This window comes from Artemia sp. Qi Xiang Cuo, chromosome 20 (genome assembly GCF_049724085.1).
Source record: "Artemia sp. Qi Xiang Cuo chromosome 20, ASM4972408v1, whole genome shotgun sequence".
In the NCBI taxonomy this organism is placed as follows: domain Eukaryota; kingdom Metazoa; phylum Arthropoda; class Branchiopoda; order Anostraca; family Artemiidae; genus Artemia; species Artemia sp. Qi Xiang Cuo.
Genome location: NC_142813.1, coordinates 4781955 through 4807398, shown reverse-complemented (window position 1 = coordinate 4807398; position 25444 = coordinate 4781955). Strand labels below are relative to the sequence as shown.

The 25444-nt window shown below is 32.3% G+C and overlaps 2 protein-coding genes across 4 annotated transcripts in view; one reads left to right on the top strand and one right to left on the bottom strand.

The window, feature by feature from the left end:
- LOC148939791 (dnaJ homolog subfamily C member 21-like) overlaps window positions 1-18772 on the top strand; it is a 52822-nt gene extending 34050 nt beyond the window's left edge. Inside the window, exons 7-8 of one of the 2 annotated variants that reach the window (XM_089106505.1) lie at window positions 11160-11323; window positions 17613-18772. In XM_089106505.1, coding sequence (XP_088962631.1) covers window positions 11160-11323; window positions 17613-18534 — 1086 coding nt within the window. In that variant the 3' untranslated portion in view covers window positions 18535-18772. The remainder of the gene's footprint in view (window positions 1-11159; window positions 11324-17612) is intronic. The other variant, XM_089106504.1, reaches the window with a different exon arrangement.
- A 3409-nt stretch (window positions 18773-22181) lies between these two features.
- The window catches only part of Hsl (hormone-sensitive lipase), a 69035-nt gene continuing 65772 nt past the window's right edge, over window positions 22182-25444 (bottom strand). For both annotated transcript variants that reach the window (XM_089105736.1, XM_089105737.1), the window contains one exon: window positions 22182-23101. In XM_089105736.1, the coding sequence (XP_088961862.1) occupies window positions 22437-23101 (665 nt within the window). In that variant the 3' untranslated portion in view covers window positions 22182-22436. The remainder of the gene's footprint in view (window positions 23102-25444) is intronic.

Here is a 25444-nt window from a genome sequence, read left to right as displayed (position 1 = left end):
TTTAATTTTTTAGCTTTTATTGATACATCGTTTCGTTTCGCGCTGAAGAAGAGAGGCGTTTGTCCTCTCGAAATATTCGTTTTGTTTTTTCAGTATCTTCATTTGGCCTATAAAAACCCCATTTTTGCTCGTTTTTCTTTCTTTATTTGATACCCCCCCCCCCTCACGCCCATCATTTTCCATAGCAACATCCAAACAAAGTTTTGAGACATTAATTTTTTAAGCATTGTTGAAAAGCTCAGTAATTTTGTGTTTGGGGATGCCCCCCCCCCCGAGGCCTCAGGGCAAGGGCAGCCAGTTGTGCAATTTGTTCATTGGTTACATTTATTATGCGTTATTGATAAGAGGTATGCATGTTTGACTCCTACTTTCCCAAAATACGAAGGGCATTGTGACGAGTCTTTCAGGGAATGTTGAGGGGAGTTTTGAACCACATCATAACATGCTATGTGTATATGGATAGTCAAAAGGGCGTCCCTCAGAAATGACTGAGTATATTAATTTGAAACTTTCAGAAAATGATAAGGGAGATGATCAATTGACCAAAAAAGCAATATTTGTACGCTACCACTACTACAACTACTACTGCTTCAACTGCTACCAAAAGTACTATTACTGCTACCACTACTATCACTAAAACTAATACTTCTGTAGCGAGTACTACTAAGGCTGATGATACTGAAAACAACGTCTGAGGAAACGTTGAGGGGAAATTTGAACTGAATCAAAACATACTATGTGTATACAGATTGCTGATACGGGCGTATCTACAAAATTTTCGGAACGGCTTGTTGTATCAAGAGGAAACTTCAGTGGCATCATGAGTGGGATGTTCAGTTGACCAAATTGGCAAAATGTAACTGTTACTGCTGTTAGTAATACTGCTGCTGCTACTGTTACTACTATTACCGCTATGATGCTAGTACAATTAAGGCTACATGCATGTAGGTAAAAATTTGACAGAATATTGAGGGGGGGGGGAATTAGAACTAAATCAAAACACACTATGCGCATGTAGATGGTCAGAAGGGCGTATCTCAAGAATTGATTTGGGCATTAATTTGAATCTTTCGGATAATACTTAAAGGAGAACATCAATTGACAAGAAGGTAATATATGCTTGTCACTTCTAACACTAATACCGCTGCTACTTTTCCTTATGCTACTACTGCTACTAAACTATTCCAACTACTACTTCAATTGCAAGACCTTTTAAACTTACAGTATTAAGGTTAAAAGAGCGTCAAAAGGGTGTTAAAAGTCACATCAACAATATTTTTGGAACGGCTGAATGTGTCAAGGTAAAACTTTTCGGGACATCATGAAATCGATGTTCAAGTGACCAAAAGGCAATATGCACATGCTACTACCGCTAATAATACTACTGCTACTGCTGCTAATACAAGACTAACACTGAAACTACTATTACACTGATAATGGTACTATTAAGGCTAAATCTAACAAGGTAAAATTTGAGAGAATATTGATGGCAAATTGGAACTAACAAAAGAGACTATGCGTATTAGATGTGAAAATAGCGCATCTTAAGAATTGGTTTGAGTATTAAGTTGGAACTTTCAGAGAATACTTAAAGGGGATGATCAATTGACCAAAAGGCAATATGTGCACACTACTACTAATACTACAACTACTGCAACATTTACTAGTTCTACTATTACTATTTGCTCCAATTACTACTTCTATCGCAACTACTTGTAAGGCTAAGGGTATTAAGATTAAAATTTCTAAAAGTATACGACTATACAGGTTAAAAACGAGCAAATCGACAATATCATAGCAATGGCTAATTGTATTAAGTTGAGTAGTTATACTACAGCTGTGACTACTATTACAACTATGCCTAAGGGTATAAAGGTAAACTTTTCAGAGAATGTCTCTGAAAATTTCTGTTGTACCGGTGACGACCTGCCATCCGTATGCAGGTTGTCAAAAGGGCATATCGGCAATATCTTAGGAACAGTTTCGTATATGAAATTAAAACTTATAACACTTGTTGTGGGGGATGTTGAACTAACCAAAAGACAATATCTGCATCATAATACTAATGCTTCTACTCCTACAACTACTACTACTGCTACTGTTATTATTACTGCTACTATAATTAATACTGCTACTACTACTACTGCTACTAAAGCTAAGACTACTACTATTAACTCTACTCCTACTGCTACTACTATATTTACTGGTGCTACTACTACAACTAATAGTTTTTAAGGTGAAGCTTTAAAGGAATATTTAGGTGGATGCTGAACTACATCAAAACGGAGTATGATCATGTAGATCGTCAAAAGGGTGACAAAGTAATATCACAATAACGGCTTACGTTATTAAGTTAGACCTTTCAGGGTAAGTTGGAACAGATTTTGAACTAGCCAGAAGACACTATGTGTATACTTTTGAAACTACTTCTACGGTTACTGTGAGTACTGACACTTAAGGGCATTAAGTTGAAATGCTTAGGGGGAGTTTAGCGCTGCTCTATCACAGCAAGTAATATCATTTATATTTTAAAGGAGCTAATTTGGTTGGAAATTCAAAGTTCTAGTATCCTTTTTAAGAGTCAAAAGTTATTGGAGGGTAATCAGCTCTCCTCTTTAGCTCATAATTTTCCAAACACTTCCAATAAAAATTTGACATTTCTATTTTGTCCAGTATAGCTGAACGGTAACTGTAACTGTATTTCTTGGGCTATTGCGTAGGTCAACCCCCCACAGTTATACAAATTGCCCAATATGTTAAAAAACTATATGTTGCCTTAAGATTAAATCAAAATGCACTGTGTTAGTGCTAATTCCCAATAAGGCATCTCAGCAGTATCCCAAAAACGGCTGAGGGTATTATGTTCAAACTTTCGGGGCTACTTCTGCTCTTAAAATTTAACCAAATCAAAATAGTGTAAGTGTATCCAAGCTGTCAAAGAGCGTACAGATTTTTTTGCGAATGGTATCAAGTTTTCCATTTCAGGTCAACTAGAGGAGGCATGAAACGAAGTTAAACACTACCATTTGTGTTCTGGTCTTTAAAAGGGTGTGTGTTTTTAAAAATTGCTGAAAAATTTTCTCCAGCATATAAATAGCAGGCCAAATTATAAAGTCTTAAAAAACGAAAAGATTTAAACTATTATTTGCTTTTTCCCTGTAAAGACTATGTCAGTATAAAATGAACAGAAATTAATTCAAAAAAGTTTTTCAAAGAAAAGTAAAGAACTCCATTAAACCAAAAATGAGCAAAAATAAAATCAAATAATCTACCAAGCTCGAAACTACCACAAATCAGCATCGATAAATAAATGAAACCCAAAACGAACAGAAATTACATTAGATAACCGATTAAAACTCAAAACGAGCAGAAATTAGCATGAGTAGGGCTCAAAACGCCTATGCCTTCATAAGGCCAGAACATAATTTGCACTTTACTGAAAAAATTTAAATATTTTTATTTTTATAACTTTAATAAATCAAATATTATTAACATTTTGATTAATAAATATCATTATATGTACATCAAACTGACAATGCACATTCATTTGTGTTTTTTTCCCGTAAATACACATTCACATTCACGTAAAAAATACACAATGGTGTATTTTTTTTCTGCTCTGTAATATTACATAGCGTAATGTAAAGTCCTAAGTTACGTTAGTGTAAGATCTATGGTGTTTGTGTGAAAAGACCATTGATGCCAAACTCCATATAGTGATTTTGGATTATCAGAGCTGAATCGTCCTCGTTCGCAAGGGGCGGACTAACGGTCTCGAGCTAACGTAATGTTGCTCGAGGCTGTTAGACAAAGTCCACGGGAAAAAATAGTGTAACCACCCCCCCCCCCGAACAAAAATCCTGGATATGGCCCTGTGGGTGCAATTTTGTTCTTAAAGGTTCCTTGGCACATCTTAAATTTTCAATCATGTCGTCGCGACAAAAATTGTAATTGGTAGTTGTTAATAAATTGGTAGTTGTAATAATTGGTAATTAATTGGTAATAAATTGGTAATTGGTAGTTGTTCTGGAGCCGTTGTTAATAAAAAAAGTGAGATAATTTTTGGCCGGATTTTGTCATTCTACGTTGTGCGTGTTCAGCCGAGTTAATATCCTTATCGTAAAAAGGGCAGATAGCAAAATGCCTATACTCCAGGATTGAGCGTACCCAGGCTTCTTCCAGCGTACACGGTATTTTCTTATTGAGAAACCTGAACGATCCAAGGAGGATTCCAAATACCATCGACGCCTCCTTAATCATTGCCTCACAGTGGCTCAAGAAACTCAGCTTGGTATTAAGGATTATGCCCAAAGTGCGCTCTTCAAGGTTGGATGTCAGAGTGTCTCCAGGGAGCTTATGAGTTGTGTTTACGCTTCTGGTCTATTTGTACTTGCTGGTATCTCGTAGACTTCGCCCAAAACTCTGCGATGACTGATTTGATATTATCATCCTTGGAGGGAAAAAGGTAAAAGAAAAAAACAAATACAGACATAATTGCGTAGTTAAGGGCTTGAAAATTCAGAATTCGACCGTGTAACTTATGAGATTATATGACTCTTAGGGAGGAGGGTGGATATTGTTTCCTTTTTTCGTAAAATTCACTTGTGCAACTTATATAAGAAGTTTTTTACTCTGTTTAACCATTTAAGAAGATAAGTATGCAAATCAAGATTAGAATATTGGAACTTACATTGGTGACAGTATTCAAATATGGTTCTGAAGCTTGGGCGCTCCGAAAAACGGCTGAAGGTTTGATAGATGTTTTCCCAAGGAATTGTCTACCGACTCCTTTGGGTACCCGTCTGACTGACTGTATTTCAAACATTAAGCTGTACGAAAAGTCTGGTTCAATCCCGCTTTCTAAGGCGATAATGAGAGAAAAGTTGAGATCGCTAGGGCACTTTCTGTGGATAAGAATGACAGATTGCCATAGGTTGTCCTTTTCGGCTAACCGTCTTTTCGGCTAAACGAAAAGCAGCTCGTCCTCGGTTGGGGCGGGAGAAATCGTAAGGAAATATGTAGAGGAAATGACTTCCTGGGAAGGTGTAAAGAGGGAAGCTTTGAACAGATTGGGATGGAGGAGGAGCGTGCTTAGCTTTGTGGGCCTCAGGCGGATTGTTGGTGCGGTGAGTTGCTAGTAGTAGTAGCGGTATACCATGGTTAGAACACACGGATGGTTAGAACATATCATCCTGAGGCATACCATAGCTAGAACAATAGTTTCGCTGTGGTTATTAATCTTCCAGTCATGGTGTCTTGCACCCATTTGGACTTTATCTCATCACTGTATTGTATCTATTTATCAACTATTTTGCCTTTATCTTGTCTTTTTTTTATATTTTATTTGAGCAAATTTACGACTTTTTGCGAAAAAATAGGGCGAAAATTTTTTACGAAAAACTGTAAAGTTTTTCCGACTATAAATGAATGTAAATCTAATTATCACCTATTTTGCCTTTATTTTATCTGTCTTTGTATTTGTTTATAGTCATTGGGGGGTTTATGGCTATTTTATAGCCATTGGGCTATAAAATGGCAAGTTTACAGCCCAATGCATATAGCAACAGCATACATGCATTATGCTTATAGCCACATATATGCATATAACCATGGCTTTTTAGCTATCCTTATGAAAAAAAAAAGAAGAATACGGCATTGGACTTTAAAGTCCCTACCGGCGATGCTGATCTTCGTTTCATGCCCCTTCAGCCAGGAAGTGCAATGGGAGGTTGGGGCCAGCCATCCTGTGCTTATGCACACCCATCCTGTTTACCTCCCTCAGTTTTCTCCAAGTACCATTTAGAGCTGGGTCAACTCTGGCTGAGCTTACAGGGTCACGCCACTGACCCCCGTCCCAAACCAAATCCTAATGGGGCCAAAAAAGGGCCAAAATTCCCAAATGGGGTGGGAAGAAGTCATAAGGAAGGCTTTAAAAGACATTGGAACTTCATAAAAGGGGGTAAAGAGCTGCTAGTTGCCCTCCGATCTTCTAGGACCATTAGTTCGATAAAATCACCCCTGGAAAATAAAACAAGAAAAAAAACAACAAATGAACACGCATTTCTTTTGTAAGCGAAAACATATTAAGAAAAAAATACTAAATTTCTTTTGCAAGCAAAAACATTCAAGAATAAGGTTAAGAATATAGGCTTGCTACTTTTCTGGCTAAATTTTCTACTATCTTCTTGAAAAATATATTTTAAAAGAAAATCCTTAATTTCTTTTACAAGCAAAAACATTTAAGAATAAGTTTAAGAATATAGGCTTGCTACTTTTCTGGCTAAATTTTTTACGAGCTTTTTGAAATGAATATTTAAAAAAGATCCTAAATTTCTTTTGCAAGCAAAAACATTTAAGAATAAGCTTAAGAATATAGACTAGCTTCTTTTCTGGCAAAATTTTCTACGACCTTCTTGAAAAATATATTTTAAAAAATTCAAAATTTCTTATGCAAGCAAAAACATTTAAGAATAAGTTTAAGAATATAGGCTTGCTAATTTTGTAGCTACATTTTCTACTATCTTCTTGAAGAAATCTTTTTTGTTTTAATCTTAAATTTCTTTTGCAAACAAAACCATTCAAGAATATACTATTTTCTTGAAAAATTTATATTTAAGAAAAAATCCTAAATTTCTTTTGCAAGCAAAAACATCTAAGAATCAGTTTAAGAATGTCGGTTCGCTACTTTTCTGGCTAAATTTTCTCTAGCTTCTTGAAAAATATATTTCTAAAAGAAAATCCTAAATTTTTTTTGCAAGAAAAAACATCCAAGAATAAGTTTAAGAATATAGGCTTGCTACTTTTGTGGCTAAATTTTGTACTATCGTCTTCAAAAATATATTTAAAAATATACTAAATTTCTTTTGTAAGCAAAAACATTCAAGAATATGTTTAAGAGTATAGGCTTGCTACATTTCTGTCTAAATTTTCTACGAGATTCTTGAAAAATATATTTCAAAAAGAAAATCTTAAATTTCTTTTGCAAGAAAAAACATCTAAGAATAAGTTTAAGAATATTAAATTAAATTAAAAAACATACTAAACTTATTTTGAAAGCAAAAACATTCAAGAATAAGGTTGAGAATGTAGGCTTGCTACTCTTCTAGCTAAATTTTCTCTAGTTTCTTGAAACATATATTTAAAAAAATCCTAAATTTCTTTTGCATTGAAAAAATTTAAGAATAAGTTTAAGAATATAGGCTTGCTACTTTTCTGGTTAAATTTTCTACTATCTTCTTGAAAAATATATTTAAAAATATACTAAATTTCTTTTGAAAGCAAAAACATTTAACAATAAGTTTAAGAATATAGGCTTGTTAGTTTTGTGGCTAAATTTTCTACTATCTTCTTGAAAAATTTATTAAAAAAAATACTAAATTTCTCTTGCAAACAAAAACATTCAAGAATAAGTTTAAGAATAAAGGCTTGCTACTTTTCTGGCTAAATTTTCTACTATCTTCTTGAAACATAAATTAAAAAACATACTAAATTTGTTAAATTTTCTACTATCTTCTTGAAAAATATATTTTTGAAAGAAAATCCTAAATTTCTTTTGCGAGAAAAAAACATCTAAGAATAAGTTTAAGAATATAGGCTTGCTACTTTTGTGGCTAAATTTTGTACTATCGTCTTCAGAAATATATTTAAAAATATACTAAATTTATTTTGCAAGCAAAAACATTTAACAATAAGTTTAAGAATATAGGCTTGTTACTTTTGTGGCTAAATTTTCTACTATCTTCTTGAAAAATTTATTAAAAAAAATACTAAATTTCTCTTGCAAACAAAAACATTCAAGAATAAGTTTAAGAATAAAGGCTTGCTACTTTTCTGGCTAAATTTTATACTATCTTCTTGAAACATAAATTAAAAAAAATACTAAATTTGTTAAATTTTCTACTATCTTCTTGAAAAATATATTTTTGAAAGAAAATCCTAAATTTCTTTTGCGAGAAAAAAACATCTAAGAATAAGTTTAAGAATATAGGCTTGCTACTTTTGTGGCTAAATTTTGTACTATCTTCTTCAAAAATATATTTAAAAATATACTAAATTTCTTTTGAAAGCAAAAACATTTAATAATAAGTTTAAGAATATAGGCTTGTTAGTTTTGTGGCTAAATTTTCTACTATCTTCTTGAAAAATTTATTAAAAAAAATACTAAATTTCTCTTGCAAACAAAAACATTCAAGAATAAGTTTAAGAATAAAGGCTTGCTACTTTTCTGGCTAAATTTTCTACTATCTTCTTGAAACATAAATTAAAAAACATACTAAATTTGTTAAATTTTCTACTATCTTCTTGAAAAATATATTTTTGAAAGAAAATCCTAAATTTCTTTTGCGAGAAAAAACATCTAAGAATAAGTTTAAGAATATTAAATTAAATTAAAAAACATACTAAACTTATTTTGAAAGCAAAAACATTCAAGAATAAGGTTGAGAATGTAGGCTTGCTACTCTTCTAGCTAAATTTTCTCTAGTTTCTTGAAACATATATTTAAAAAAAATCCTAAATTTCTTTTGCATTGAAAAAATTTAAGAATAAGTTTAAGAATATAGGCTTGCTACTTTTCTGGTTAAATTTTCTACTATCTTCTTGAAAAATATATTTAAAAATATACTAAATTTCTTTTGAAAGCAAAAACATTTAACAATAAGTTTAAGAATATAGGCTTGTTAGTTTTGTGGCTAAATTTTCTACTATCTTCTTGAAAAATTTATTAAAAAAAATACTAAATTTCTCTTGCAAACAAAAACATTCAAGAATAAGTTTAAGAATAAAGGCTTGCTACTTTTCTGGCTAAATTTTCTACTATCTTCTTGAAACATAAATTAAAAAACATACTAAATTTGTTAAATTTTCTACTATCTTCTTGAAAAATATATTTTTGAAAGAAAATCCTAAATTTCTTTTGCGAGAAAAAACATTTAAGAATAAGTTTAAGAATATAGGCTTGCTACTTTTGTGGCTAAATTTTGTACTATCGTCTTCAGAAATATATTTAAAAATATCCTAAATTTATTTTGCAAGCAAAAACATTTAACAATAAGTTTAAGAATATAGGCTTGTTACTTTTGTGGCTAAATTTTCTACTATCTTCTTGAAAAATATATTAAGAAAAAATACTAAATTTCTTTTGCAAGCAAAAACATTCAAGAATAAGGTTAAGAATAAAGGCTTGCTACTTTTCTGGCTAAATTTTCTACTATCTTCTTGAAAAATATATTTTTGAAAGAAAATCCTTAATTTCTTTTGCAAGCAAAAACATCTAAGAATAAGTTTAAGCTTGCTACTATTGTGGCTAAATTATTTCCTTCTTAGTAGTGTGTATGAGTCTACTGACCTATACTCAATTCCTTATGTTTTATATTGATCATTTTATGCATGATTAGTTCCGTTTCTAAATAGTTTTTAAGGTTTGTTTATTGCTTTTCTTGACCTAAGAAGTAAATCCGGCTATATTGAGCTTATCTTAGACCTTTTGAAAAAAACTATGTTATCTTATATTATGTTTGAGTCCAAGCTATTTCTTTTAATTTCCTTTTCTAGCTAAATTAACTCTACTTCTTTTTTGGTTGTATTTTCTCATCGATAAAATTTACTTTCAAAAAAAACTTCCAGTCCAATTCTTTTAATATCCTTTCCTAGGAAATTTATCTTAGAATTTTTTCCTTATGAAGAATATTAGATTATAGAATAAGGAATAGATTATTCCTTATTAGAATAATTTCCTTATGTTTTATATTGATCATTTTATGCATGATTAGTTCCGTTTCTAAATAGTTTTTAAGGATTGTTTATTGCTTTTCTTGACATAAGAAGCAAATCCGGCTATATTGAGCTTGTCTTAGACCTTTTGAAATAAACTATGTTATCTTATATTATAATTCTTTTAATTCCCTTTTCTAGAAAACTTTACTTCTTTTTTGCTTGTGTTTTCTCCTCGATAAAATTTATTTTCGAAAAAGAATTCTACTCCAATTCTTTTAATATCCTTTCCTTGGATATTATCCTAGAATTATTTTGTTACCTGGAAGAGGAAAAATCAGCATTGTTATTGTCATCATCTAGAACGCAACTTTGTTTGGAATTTCTCCTTTTCTTTTGGTCATTTAATTTTTTTGGTTGTACCTTCTGCTCGATAAGATTTATTTTTGAAGAAAAAAATCCACTCTAATTCTTTTTTTACCTTTTCCTAGAAAACTTATCCTAGAATCATTTCGTTTTCTAAAAGAGAAAAATGACATTGGAATAATATAGCTCTTTACAGGCTGATCATTTAGAACACACATTTTTCTGGAATTTCTCCTTTTCTTTTGGTCATTTACTTTTTTGGTTTCTATTTTTTTTTTCTCGATAAGAATTATTTTGGAAAAAAGATTCCATTCCATTCTTTTAATATCCTTTCCTAGGAAACTTATGCTGGAATCATTTCGTTTCCTGTGAGTGAAAAATCATCTGCTGGAATCATTTCGTTTCCTGGGAGGGAAAAATCACCTTGGAATAATTGTAGCTTTTCACGTGTTTATCATTATTATCTTCAACACAATTTCTTAAAGAATTCCTATTTTCTTTTTGTCATTTACTTGTTTTCTTATTGATGAGAATTATTAACAACAAAAAAATTCCTCCCAACTTTTTTAATATTCTTCCCTAGGAATCTTATTCTAGAATTATTTCATTTCCTGAAAGAGAAAAATCACTTATGGAGTATTACAGCTCTTTACAAGTTGTTAATTATTATGATCATCATTTAGAACACAAATTTTCAGGAATTTCTCCTTTTATTTTGTTATTTACTTGTTTTTTATTTACTTTTTTGGCTTGTATTTTTTTTTATAAAATTTATTTTCTAGAGACAAATTCTACTCCTTTTCTTTTAATATCTGTTTCTAAAAAACAAGGAATTTTTTTCCATCAAGGAAATTTTGAAAATTTCATTTTCAAACCGTATCTTGGAATGATTAGAACAAAGTTACTAAATGATAATTTACTGATTGCCAATTTACTTGAAAGTTATTAAGGATTTTCTTCTTTTCTTTTTGAAATACACTTGCTTGTTGTTTTACGATTCGCTTGCATTTTCTTCAAAATGTTTGCAGTTTATTGATATATTCTTTTTGAATCCACACTAATTCGTTGAATACCTTTCCTAGGAAATCGAAAAAGAGCATAATGCTACTAGTTCTTCAAATGAGGAAACAGGCAATGATGATGAAAATGGCGAAGATAAAGACGTCACTGGTGATAACATGAGCTCAGTATCTGGAGAAGATCTGTATTGCCCTGCCTGTAACAAACTTTTTAGGACTGCCAAATCGTTAGTTTGTTATTATTATTATTTTATTTTATTATTATATTATTTTTATTTTTATTTATTATTTTATTAGTTAGTTTATTTTTTTATTATTGTAGCTTTTGCGACATTTTTCTCTCATAATCTTAATTATGGCAATTTGTGGCTATGGTGTATTTGTAGTAATTCCTGATAGGCTGTATCTTAAATTAAGTCATGAATATTAGTTTAAAGCGGGACTGGCTTATTACACCATCTTGCATAAAAACTATCGATTCAAAGGGCAAAGGATTCAAAAGTTTTCCTTGCTTCTTTTTGCGGCTGAATTTTGCATAGTTTTGAAGCATATTATTTATTTCATTAATTTTATTGCTTTTTTCAGACAGGCAAATAATCCGATCTAGAGCATGTTTAAAGGTCATGAAGGCAATAATTTGAATTTGGTGTTAAAAATCATTAGCTATAAGTTACTTTTTTTTTCTTTTCTTTTTTACAAAAAAAGCCGTTTACAAATTCTATTTTGTCTTTAAAAGTTTCTTATTGCAAATTAAAAAAAAAAAAACTTCATCATTTCATTTGGTCTAAACAACTACCTCTAAAACTGGAAACGCGATTTTTTGTCCCCCCCCCCCCCCCAAGTCTAAGTTTCCTAGGAAAGGAAAGGATAGGAAAGGTAAGTTTCCTAGGAAAGGATTCCAGCATAAGTTTCCTAGGAAAGGATATTAATTGCCTGAAATTTTTAACTGCATCCCCCAAGGCTGTTTTGATAGTTTGGATATGAACTTACCTCTTACCTCTTTGAACTAACCTCTCCGGTAAGTTCAAAGATTCCGGTATATTTATCGGAACCGCGTAGCGCAGGTACCGATCCCCTAACTTCTGCCTTCGGTTGGGAGTGCAATAGGAGTTTGGGAGTTCTAAAGTTCTAAAAGTTCTAACGAGTTCTAAAAGTTAATTTTAATACTTACATTTTTAAAGTATATTTGGATAGTTCAAGACAAGTTTTTATATTGACGTAACATCTTTGGAGATTTCTGAGGATAAATTCTTGGCCAAATGAAATGATAGGTGATGCATTTATTCTCAGATTTAACAAGTTTTTTTTTTAAGGGAAATTGTAGAGAAAATAAAAGTGAACTTTTAAAATAAATGTTATCGAGAAAAAAACAACCAAAATATCATCCGATTCTTCCCGTTTTTTTTTCACCAAATTTCTCCAGGCACCCATTTGGAGCTGGATTGCTGGAGCTGGACAGAGTCACACTACCTCCAAAACCTAATCTGAAATTCGATCAATGTAAATAGTTGTTCTGAATTAAGAAAAACATGCTTAAAGACAATAATTAAAAGTATTTAAAATTAAAAATAAATTAAAACAATTCATAAAGAAGCTTTAATCAATTGGTAAAACTTAAAAAAATAAACTTAGGTGTTAAAGTGAACTTATTCTATTTTTGACAATTTACTCCATCGTTTAATTTTTGAATCATGCGACTGTCCCAACATAGCTTGAATTTAATATTTTTCTCTACAGTTTCTCTTGAGATTTCTCTCTGCAATTTCTTCTGATTTTTCTCTACAATTTCCTTTAGAAAATATTCATTTAATTTGACAAAGAAATGCATCACTAATCGTTTCGTTTGTCCAAGAAATATCTTAAAAAGTCTTCACAGATGTTAATTCAATATAGAACCTTGTCTTGAATTGAGTAAATATATTTTTAAAAGTTTATATTAAGGTGAACTCATTCGTTTTTACAGTTATTATATGGTTCCATTGTTTGATTTTTGACACATATGAGTGTTTAATTAAATTGAGTCATAGTTCAATTTTTCAATTTTTTCGATGATAAGAACAAAAAAAAGGAAAAAAAGAAAAGAACAAAACAAAAGAAATTTACTAAACTCATTCGATACGAAGTGCCCTGGTATGGAAAAAAAAGTAATACATTGTTCCAGCATCGTTCTTTACTTAGGCAGTGCGATTGTGCTGCCTATGACTCATAGCTCAATTTTTCCAGTGATAAGAACAAAAGAAAAGAAATTTACTAAATAGGTTCTTAGATATGATGCATTTTTGGGGCCTGAGCAGGAAGGTAGGTAGGCCTACTTCTTTAATTAAACTGATTCGAGCAGAAGTGGGTCAACCTGGATCCCTAGTTGGTGATGAGCAGGCATATCGATGTGTCAGCACTCCAGTAGCGGTGATAGAAAAAAAGGGGGAAACAAAAAAAAGGAGACACATCACTGCTTCCCACGCGAAAAAAACAATTTTTCCTGTTAGATGGGGAACTGTAATTCGCCTAGATAGTGTAACTCTCCTAAAACGGTTATGGATATTCGAATAGTATGTTTGTGCTATATTATAGTATATAGTATGTTGGTTATATAGTATAGTATATAGCATACTATATACTATATATAGTATAGTATATAGTATATCGAATAGTATGTTGGTGCAGTTTCAATATTATAGTATATAGTATGTTGGTTATATAGTATAGTATATAGTATACTATATACTATATATAGTATAGTATATAGTATATCGAATAGTATGTTGGTGCAGTTTCAATATTATAGTATGCTGGTGCTATATTATAGTATATAGTATGTTGGTTATATAGTATACTATATATAGTATAGTATATAGTATATCGAATAGTATGTTGGTGCAGTTTCAATATTATAGTATGTTTGTGCTATATTATAGTATATAGTATGTTGGTTTTATAGTATACTATATACTATATAAAGTATAGTATATATAGTATATACTATATAGTATATACTATATATAGTATAGTATATAGTATATCGAATAGTATGTTGCTGCAGTTTCAATGTTATAGTATGTTGGTGTTATATTATAGTATATAGTATGTTGGTGTTATATATAGTATATACTATATAGTATATACTATATATAGTATAGTATATAGTATATCGAATAGTATGTTGCTGCAGTTTCAATGTTATAGTATGTTGGTGTTATATTATAGTATATAGTATGTTGGCTATATAGTATACTATATAGTATACTATATATAGTATACTATATATAGTATAGTATATAGTATAATATATAGTATATCGAATAGTATGTTGGTGCAGTTGCAATAGTATGTTGGTCCATTTTAATCCCACGTCATTTTGTGGGATTTTAGGCTATTTTTTGAAATTCCCATGAATTCGTTTCGCAATGAACTTGCATCATTAAGATTAATTGAAATAATAGTTACCGCTCCTGAATGAGTTTCAAATAGGGATTCTTCCTCATTTAACAGTTGTTTTTTTTTTTTTTTTTTTTTTTTTTTTTTTTTTTTTTTTTAAACGCGTTTTTAAATTTTCTGTCACTATGGGTTAGGGTTCGTTCTTTGCTAGGTTATCCCTGTGAGGGCAAAAATAGGATTGAGTGTTTTTCAGCATACTCTAAGCAATTTTTATTTTATGTAATATATTATTTTATTTTATTAGCTCTTGGGGAACCAAACTCGCTGTAGGCTTCGCCATTGAACTTTGAAATTTTGAACATTGACAACATTGTGTCAAAATACAAAAAAAGGAAAATCTCCGTTGGCATTCATGTCCAATGGCTCTTTCACGTGTTACAGTGCTATAAGATTACCCACTAGCCAGTAGTGAACTAAAACCTACCTATCTTACTTTTATTTAATCACAGAGAAACAGGGAGAGTGCTTGAAAAAATTTTGCAACTCAAAAACCTTTTCTTCTTTTTACTTGTTTAAAATTTGACACAAAAGAACAAACCAATCAGGTATTATATAGGTATGTTAATTTTCTTCCCTTTTTGGTATGCACTTAAGGAATAAGGTTGTTGACTTATGAAAATTTGCCAGAGATGTAAACCAATGTAATAAAAGCAGGCACACTTAACCACGGAGCTATAGAAAAGTAATTTATATTTTTCTCTTTAGTCTCACACGTTCATTGTGGCGATAACTAAAACCAACCAAAACCATCAAAAGAAAACCACAACCAAGCACAAATACAAAAAACAATTAAATATAACTCACATTTTAAACGCTTCCAGATGAGTTAATTCACATTTTTTTTTTTTTTTTTTTTTTTTAAAGAGGGTTCAAATATTTGAACCCTCCCCCCCCCCCCCGAAATTTTTGTCTGACTCATAAAGACGTAAAAAATGGATATAAACAAATTTTGTATGCGTTTTTTGAAGTTTTTTTTTGTAACCCCCACCCCTGAAATTTTTTTCGGGTAAAACCCCCTCCGACAAAAATACTGGGTACGTCCTTGTGCAGGGATGGAGGCCCCTTTCCCCAAATAATCTCTATTTTCTCCATAATTTGTTAAATTATCTTAAACATAATTCACCTGTTTTGTCAAGGCCCATAAGGTAATACCAATTTTTGTTTTTGAAGTTGTGTTCATTACTGTTATACACTCTCAATGTCATCTCAGGTATTGGTCCTTATTTTAAAGTCCACTTAAATGGACACTATTTGTTTAGCCCACCATCTTACCCTCTCAGATTATTTTCACCCTTTCTTTTCAGGTTTTATTTTCAGACTGGCTAGTTATTTTAAATAAAACTCATATTATGTTTAAATGTATTAGTTAGAAACCTCTCGAATGATTTTAAATCACTCATTTTAAGTTTTGTTTTCAGCTTCTCTAAGTATTATCCTAACCATCTCAAATCGTGTGCACAATCTATTAATATATCGTGTGCACAATCTATAATCTATTAATTAGAAACCTCTTAAATTGTTTTCAGTTATTCCTTCCTAGTTTTATTCTCAACCTTTCAAATTGTTGTAACATCGGTCTCGGATTATGTGTTAATCTATTCATTAAAAATTTGTGTAATTATTATCACAACTCTATCTGGTCATAATAAAATCTATAGATTAGAAACTTCTGGAATTATCCGCTATTTGTTTTAGTTTTTGGTTTCACTCTCTTAAACTATTATCATAACCGGCTCAAACTATGTTTAATTTATTAATTAGAAGCCTCTGAAATGTTCCCTCTTCTCAAATTGTGTTTTTGTCAATTAATTAGAAACCTCTGAAATTGCTATTATAACCCTTTCAAATTATTTTCAGTCTCTCTTTTCAGGTTTTATTTTCATATTCACTAATTATTTTCATAAACCCTCAGATAATAGCAACCTCTCAAATCATTTCCGGTCACCCCTTGTAGGTCTTGTTTTAACCTCTCTAATTGCTATTACAACCCTCCAAATCGTGTGTTAATCTATTAATTAGAAACCTCTTAAATTATTTTCAGTTATTTCTTCCTGGTTTATTTCCAACCTCTCAAATTGTGATCACAACCATCTCAGATGTGTTAATATATTAATTAGAAACCTATCTAAATATCATCAAAATCCTATCGGATTATGTTAAAACTTTTAGATTAGAAACCTTTCTGAATATCATTTTTTATTTAAGGTTTTAATTTCAACCTTATTTTCACAAGCCTCTCAAATCATGTGTTAATTTTTTATTTAGAAACCTCGTAACTTACTTTTGGTCATTCCTTCATGGTTTTATCTCCAACCTCTCAAATTGTTGTCACAATCGTCTTATATTATGTATTAATCTACTAATTAGCAACATTTCGAATTATCAGTGATTTATTTCAGGTTTTGATTTCAACCTCTGTAATTATTATCACAAGCCTCTCATGTGTTAATCTATTATTTAGACACCTCATAACTTACTCTCGGTCATTCCTTCCTGGCTTTATTTCCAACCTCTCCAGTTGTTGTCACAACCGTCTCAGGTTATGCATTAATCTTCTAATTAGAAACCTTTCGAATTATCAATTATGTGTCCAATAAGAGAGTCATGCTTACTCCCACCATTTAAACATTTGCCTCTCAATTACTTGGACTATCTGTCTTGGCTTGTCTCTTTCTACAATTAGCCATGTCTTAATGCAACCTACTGCAAAATACTTGATAGCTTCAATTCAAATTTCAACCTCCTGTTGTTGTCACAACCATCTTGGATTGTGTTATTATAAATCTGTTAATTATAAAACTCTCTAATTATTATCCCAACCCTATCAGATCATGTTAAAATTTGTAGATTAGAAACTTATCGAATTCTTAGTTATTTATTTCAGATTGGTGTTTCAACCTCTCAAACTATTATGACAACCTGCTCATATTTAAGTTTTACTCTATTAATTAGATCAATTTTTATTCTCTCTAATATTACCATCTCCTCAAATTGTTTCCAAATTACGTTTTAGTCTATTAATTAGAAACCTCTGGATTTATTGTCATAAACCTCTCAAATTGTTTCGTTCTTCCTTTCTAGGTTTTATAACCACGAAAATTCAAAACGGCATAAAGAAAATGTAAAACGTTTGCGGCTTCACCTCCTTGAAGAAGACGAAGATATAGATCAGCTAAATAGTAATGCGGAACTTATTAGCGAACAAGAAGAAGAAACGGTACAAGAAATGATAGACAGCATTGAGTTAGAACTAGAAGAAGCAACAGAAGAAAAGATGAAAGTGAAAATTGAGAAAAAGAAAGCCTTTACTAGTATTGGCTATGATGTAGATAGCGATGATGAAGATGATAATGTTGAAGAAGCATTTGTACAAGACGTATCCTTAGATGAAATTGATTCTATTGATTCTATACCGGAAGGAAAAAAGAAAGCAAAGAAAAATAATAAAAAGAAAGCATTTGTATCAATTGATAATGAGATAGATAGCCCAGAAGAAACAATCCCTGATATTGACTCAGAAGTAGAAGTCGTAAAAGGAGAAAAAAGGAAAGCGAAGAAAAATAAGAAAAAGAAAGCTTTTACAGCGGTTGCTCAAGACACTGATAATGATGAGGAAATAATAGTTCCTACTGAAGTGTGTGGTAATGATGATTATGAAATTGGCAGAAAGAAAAAGAGTAAAAAAGTGAAAAATAAAAAAGGTGATAAGCCGTCTGAAAAATTGAAAGCTACGGAATATATAAAACCCAACAAGCCCGAAAGCGTTGAAAAAGCTACATTAGGAACTGGTGCTGACATCTTGGAAGAAGAGATAAAAGAAAACGGAGAAAAGAAGAAGAAAATCGCTGAAAGCAAACCTGTGCTTCTTGAATGTGCAATGTGTAAAAAAGTATATCCAAGCAAGAACAAATTATTTGACCATTTAAAAGAAACAGGACATGCAATTTATTTGGGAAGAGATAGTGATGTAAAAAATAAAAAAGGAAAAAAAATTAGGAAATAATATTTTTAATGTATAGTTTTGTCTGCTAAAAATCTCGTATTTTTAAAATCTAGAGAATGTTATTACTGTTTTCTCTTAGAATAGCGCTATCGAGAGGTAATTGAAAGCTCTTATTGGAATGACTTATTCCGAATCATGGATTAGTAAGTAGAGCCATGCCTCTATAAAAATATTTAAAAATATTTAATAATATTAAATAGTCTCTATAAAAATATTTAAGTACAACATAACTTTCGAATTATTTAAAAGATAGCGATAGTAAAAATCCGAATTAAAAAAGAGAAGAGAGTGTTTTTAAATAATCATTTTTTTCTTTTCAATTCTTTTTTAATTATATAAAAGTCGACGGATTCTGCCATCAAAGAAAGATGTTGTGTAAGTCTTATCCTGCGTTAGAAACGTGGTACAGTATTCGTAGGACACAATAAGTGAAAAAGGCGAAAATTCAAATATTTCGACATAGAATTCAATGCAGAAAAAAGAATAAAAAACATAGATAAAAGTCCCAGACCAGTATAAGGAAAATGATTCTCCAGAGCCATTGATGTCACATAGGTTGTAGACAGGATATCGTCAACGTTTCAGTTGGAAGATCTTTTTTAGAGAGGCAGGAAGTAAGCGTTCGCCCAACCTTGTGGGATCAGAAATCAAACCCCAGGCCAAGTGTTGCCAAGCAGAATCCACTATGCTACCAAAGGATAAGAAAAAGATAAACTAAAAAGACAAGAAGCCAATGTTGAATGGCGAACTAGAATCCCAATACGGTTCAAAATCGTTTTTTTTTTTTCAACTGCCTTTTCGAGGTATTTATTCAGTTCTTTTAGAAAGGGATTTGGTACTTGTTAATTAAACGAAACACATTCACTTAACTTCACTTCATGAAGTGAAGTTAATGCTAACGAAATATAACCTGCGTATAACCTTAAAATTAAACTTCACTTCAAGAAGTGAAGTTAATGCTAATGAAATATAACCTGCGTATAACCTTTAGTTTATATAATAATACAATTTGGCTATATATTTGCATATTAGGGGGAGGTGGGGGTAAAGTAAATGGACAGCGCTTGTAACCTAACCCCATCCCTCGTCACTTGTCTTTGTAGTTATGACACCGGTTTTCTCAGATCTAACCTAAGCGTAATTCTTGAGTGTGTTTCGTTTAATTGACAAGTACCGCGCAATTTTCTAGGATTTAAGTTTAAGTATAGCAGGTCTGCATACAAACTGTGTTAGCTGCGATTATTCTGGATGTTATGAAGTAAGAATTGTTATTTAACTTCACGCTGTCCAAATACTTTAACTCCGCCTCCAACCATAATGTGCAAATATATAGCCCAAATTGTACAAGTCCAATGCATTCTATCACCCGTCATTTGTCTTTGTGGTTATAAAACCGGTTTTCTGAGATCTAACCAAAGCGTAATTCTTGAGTGTGTTTCGTTTGATTAACAAGTACCAGGACCTCTCCTATTTTAGTAAAAAAAATTTAAAGATTTGTCTTCTTTTCCATATTGTCCTTTGAAATTTTGTCTACATCTTTTTTATTCTTCTTCCTGCACTGAGGACTGCTACATTTTTCTCTTTCTCCTTTTTCCACTGGATGTAATTTACCTCGTTTTCTCTACGTTGTCTAACGTTTTCTCGTTTTACCATGCTTAGCCAGTACGACCTTCGAAGTTATTTAGTGTTTATGAGATGAAAACTATTGTCTGAAATTAAATTAAAAAAACAAGTTTTTTTTAACTGAAAGTAAGGAGCGACATTAAAACTTAAAACGAACAGAAATTTTTCCGTGTATGAAAGGGACTGTCCTCTCCTCAACGCCTCGCACTTTATGCTAAAATTTGTTATTGTTTTAAAAACTAGCGTTGTGAGAAAGAGTCTAACTTTAGCGTAAAGAGCGAGGCGTTGAGGAGGGGAAAGCCCCTTTCATATACGGAATAATTTCTGTTCATTTTAAGTTTTAATGTCGTTCCTTACTTTAAGTTAAAAGAAAACTGTTTTTTTTTTTTATTTAATTTCTGATCGTTTTTTTTAATAATCCTGGGAAACCCGGCGCCCCCTTGATAGCAATGTCCCTTACTCCATGGAAAGATCCTCTCACATAACCCCCGCCCTCCCCCCTCCCCACAACCAGAAAAAATAGCCCCTGAAAACGTCTGTATACTTTCCAATAATCAATACCATATGTAAACATTGGGTAAAGTTCATAACTTTCAGCCCTCCCCCCGGGGAGTTTGGGGGATTAAGTCATCTTAAAAGACATATTTATTATATTTTCGACCGTGCTGAACAAAATGGCTATCTCAAAATTTTGATCGGGTGCCTTTGGGAAAAAAATTAGCGTGGGAGGGGGCCTAGTTGCCCGCCTTTTTTGTCACTTAAAAAGGGCACTAGAACTTTTAATTTCCGTTCGGATCAGACCTCTCACGATATTTTAGCACTTCCGGGTCCATACAATCACCCTTGGGAAAAAAACAAACAAATAAACCCATATCCGTTATCTTTCTTTTAGTTATACGTACGAACTTCCCAGATTTTTGAGACAAAAGCTTAAAACCATTGCTGTACGGAATCTCGACCTTCTGAATTTAGTAGTCTGATTTTCACTAGGATCGTGTGACCCTTAAAGGGTGTTTCCCTCTTTTTTCGAAAATAAGGTAAATTTTCTCAGGCGCGTAACTTTTGATGGGTAAGACTGAACTTGATGAAATTAATATATTTGAAATCAGCATTAAAATCTGATTTTTTTTGATGTATCTATTGGTATCAAAATTTCGTTATTTAGAGTTTCGTTTACTGTTGAGCCGGGTCGCTCCTTACTTACAGTTTGTTACCACGAACTGTTTGATGCCATATGTAGTGAGACAGTTCCCTCGATAAGCAGAGATCAGTCAGTTGGTTTTTGGATGCTGACAAGGGAGCATAATTTTTTTTTTCGCCTAAAATCACATGGCTGTATAGAGGTTGCATACCTTCAATAGGTTTCGTTAAAACGTGACTATTTTTACACTTGGTTAGTATAGCCTATTTTGTTTCACGGCTTCGAGATCGAGTTGGAACTTTCAGTTTTCTTTTTCCGGAGGGGGGAGGAGAGGTAAGAAGACTCAGGATTTTGTGGGAAGGGGGGCAGAATATTTGCCTAGGATGTTAATGACAGGTTTTAATTTGAATTGAGTTGGCGTTTGAACCGAGATTTTTTGTAAACCAAAGGTAGATTAGGAACTTTGATCGAGTTTTAGGCTGTTCGATGTTTTAATTTTGAGGGCGATATGAGCAAAAAACAAAAAAAAAGAAAACAAAAAATTTAAGCGGATCATACGGAAAATATAGGAAATATTGTAACAGTCTCGAAATTTCGGGAAGAGAATCACGCCCCGCCCTCCTCCCCCCCCCTTCCCCAGCGCTTTTGATTTCTTTAGAGGTGGTCCTAGGTCCGGGCACCCCAAAATCTTAGGTTTTTTTCAATGCTGTACATAATTCTTGCAATTTTCATAAATTCAACTGTTTTCAGGGACTACCCCCCCCCCTTGGTACAGGTTCATTTATAAATCCTGAGATAATGAACCCAAAAAATACAAAGGAGATCTGAAATAATTATTGCATGGCTTACGTAAATTCAAATTTCTAATAAAGGCGGATAAATCAAGCGCATTTATTTCACAGCCATTACATCAAAACCCTAGATTTGCCAAACTAGTATCTCAATTAATGCAAATTTACAGGAAAGAAAAATACTTTTTCTTTTTATACTTTAATAGCCCTAAAACAAAAATGGACTATTGGAAAAATTATTTCATCAATACTTGAGTGAGTCATAAATAATTAGCATTCATTCTCCTGTAAGCCTGTCTTAATGCAGATACGACTATTTGATAGTTAACTAATGAAATACAAAGAAATTATTTAGAATTACAAAGATCGCGAATTTTATCACCACAAACACGTATAGCTTCATTTGCTTCTGGCGAAGCGCCAAAATTGAGAAACCCATGAGGAAGATCATCAAAAATAACCATATCTATCGCCACATTCTGCTCTTTCAGTCGCTTACCAAACATCACAGTGTCGTCCAAACAGGGATCAGATTCACTTGAAACCAAAACAGTTTTTGGAAATCGTGAGAGGTCATCAGCATGAGCAAGGTAGGGAGATATGTATGGGTCAGCTGGGACATCAAACTCTTGAAATTCTTCCGATGGGGAATGATCTGAGAGCCACGTCTCTTTGTGATTAACAATTCCCTCTTTTCCCCCACGTTGTTTTGCAAAAATGAAGCTAATCATATCGCTTGCTGTCGTCCATAAACTATATAAAAGGCTCTTGCTTTGGAGATTATTCGACACCACGTTGTCCTTTTTGTTGGTGGCAGCGTAGGACTGGAGACATTTCATCATAAAACCAAATGGCAAAAGTGGATCCGTTAAACATAATAACCGAGATGGAGATGGAACAAATTGCAATAGAAATGGTGTGTAAGCCAGGAACAGACCACTAGGTAAAGGCAGGCCCATCTGAATACATTTTAGTGTGGCAGCTACAAGCAAGTTGCCACCAGCTGAGTCTCCTGAAAACAGAAACAAAATTAGAAGCGTCCGATTAGGAGGTGAAAATACCGCCACGTTAAGAGTGAAAGGAGTTATTTACGCGACTTCTATCTCCTTCATCTTATAAATCAGGTAATGTACCGATTCATAATCCGAGCTGAATTGAATCTTGAATTCACGATTGACCAATGAATTCTGAAACTCAGGCTAAAATCAGGATCAATTCTGAGTAACTTTGCCCAGCTCCGAATGAAGGATCCACAAATTCCTCCTCAAATACATATTAGATGAGTTACTTCGGTGAAGAGTTACTTCGATTCACCGGCAGTGGTAAAAGACAAAAAAACAATTGCACTAGGTGAATAAAGAAAAAGAAGGATATGATTAAGTTAGCCAGAGTTAGTGACTTAACTGTGGCACAGACTATCTTTAGCACCACATCTAAAAGTAAAGAAAAGGAAAAAGAAATCGAAATGATTTCTGTTTAAACTTTTTTTTAACTGTAATTTGTCCTTTTTTTTAAATTTAGTCAGAATGGCTGTTAGTTTGTTTTCTCCTGGGTAAGAGTTAAAGTGTGAAGAACGTAGTCTGTGTTGCAATGTTTATTCTGAGTAACTCTACTCTCAATTTAACATTTTTTTTTCAACAATAATTTATTCTTTTCTATGGGATTTATTAAGACTATATATTAGTTGGTTCTCTCATGTATTGGAAAGACAATTACTAGTACTGACAACTCACCACAACACCAAACTCTCTGAGGCTAGCACAGCCTCGCACGCACCTCCTCCATCCCAATCTATTCAAAGCCTCCCTCTTTATACCCTCCCAGGAAGTTTTCCCTCAAATCTTTTTTTATGACATCCTCCCAACCGACGACAAACTGCTTTTCGTTCTGCCCAAAAGGAATGAGGTATATGAGGAAAAGTCCATGGCGAGAATTATAATGGCCAAGTTCAGCCATGAGACCTTTCCGGTTGGCCAAAAACGAAGGTCTTTGGCAATCTGTCATCCTTCATCCGCAGAACGTGCATTAGCCATCTCTCTCATTATAACCCTTAAAAGCGGGACTGAACCACACTTTTCGTAAAATCTACTGTTTGAAATACGATCGGTCAGTCGGGTACCAAAATCAATCCGCACTCAATACCTCAGTAAAAAATTTAGCAAATCTTAATTGTTTTTCGGAGCGCCCATTCTTCAGAACCATATTTGACAACTGTCATTACTGAAGCTTCCAATATTCTGATCTTGGTTCGTAGATTCATCTTCTCATTCTTTCAAACTTTTTTCGACTGTGAAAAAACACCCAGAGCCTTAGCTATTCTAATTTTAACATTTTCACAGCCTCCATCGTCTTCACTAATAATACTACCAAGGTAAGTTAAGCTGTCCATTTGATCGATCTAGTTACGCAAGATTTAAATTCTGAAAAGCATAGGTTTGTTACGTTGTGTATTCTGAGGAATTCTGGTCAGGTTGAGATTTATTGCCTACGACAAAACAAAACAAAAATAAAACAAAAGACAAAAATAAACAAAAATAAAACAAAAGACAAAAATAAAACAAAAACAAAAGAAATCTGAAATCAGACAAAATTACATGATTGAAAACCCAAGTTTCCAATGCTGTATTGAGAAATAGTATTCACGTATCCTATAGTTAACAAGACGAAAATAAGACTCAAATCAATATTGGATGCTTCTAAGTCTACAGGTACATCTTCAAAGACTAGTTAAATTGATATTAGCCAAATGATTCTGGCCATAGAGACTTTGGTGGGGCTTGATGTATGAACTGTTTTTTTTTGTATATATATTTTCTAATTGTTCATTGGAAATCTGATTATTGATTAGTGCAATATTAATGATATGTGAAACACATTTTTGATTTGACAATATTATATAGACAAAAAAGTTACGTCAGGCTATATAGCTGTTTGATTTTTTTTTTGTCGGATTGATCTTATTATCAACTTATTAGTATCCTTAAGTGCAGTGACACTAATAGTTTTTAATCCCCATATTCCCATGTTAAATCACTGAAGACCAAACTCTTAAAAGTTACTCATTTTCTTCGGATTAGAGACAGTTAGTTATTGGATGCCAAGAGGGGACGAACCTCAAATCTTATTTGGACATAAACATGGTTTAATGCAGAAATTTATGATGAAAAACTGAGACTACAAAAGTATCGACTCTAATTGACATGAGACTAAAAAAGAAAAAATAAGACTAAAAAATTATCGGCCCTACTAAACGTTTAGCACTCTATTAAACATATCCAGGACTTTCGTTCGAGGAGGGAGGGGCACAAAAAAGCGCATCATAAATGTTTTTAAAATACATTTTTACGAGTTGGAC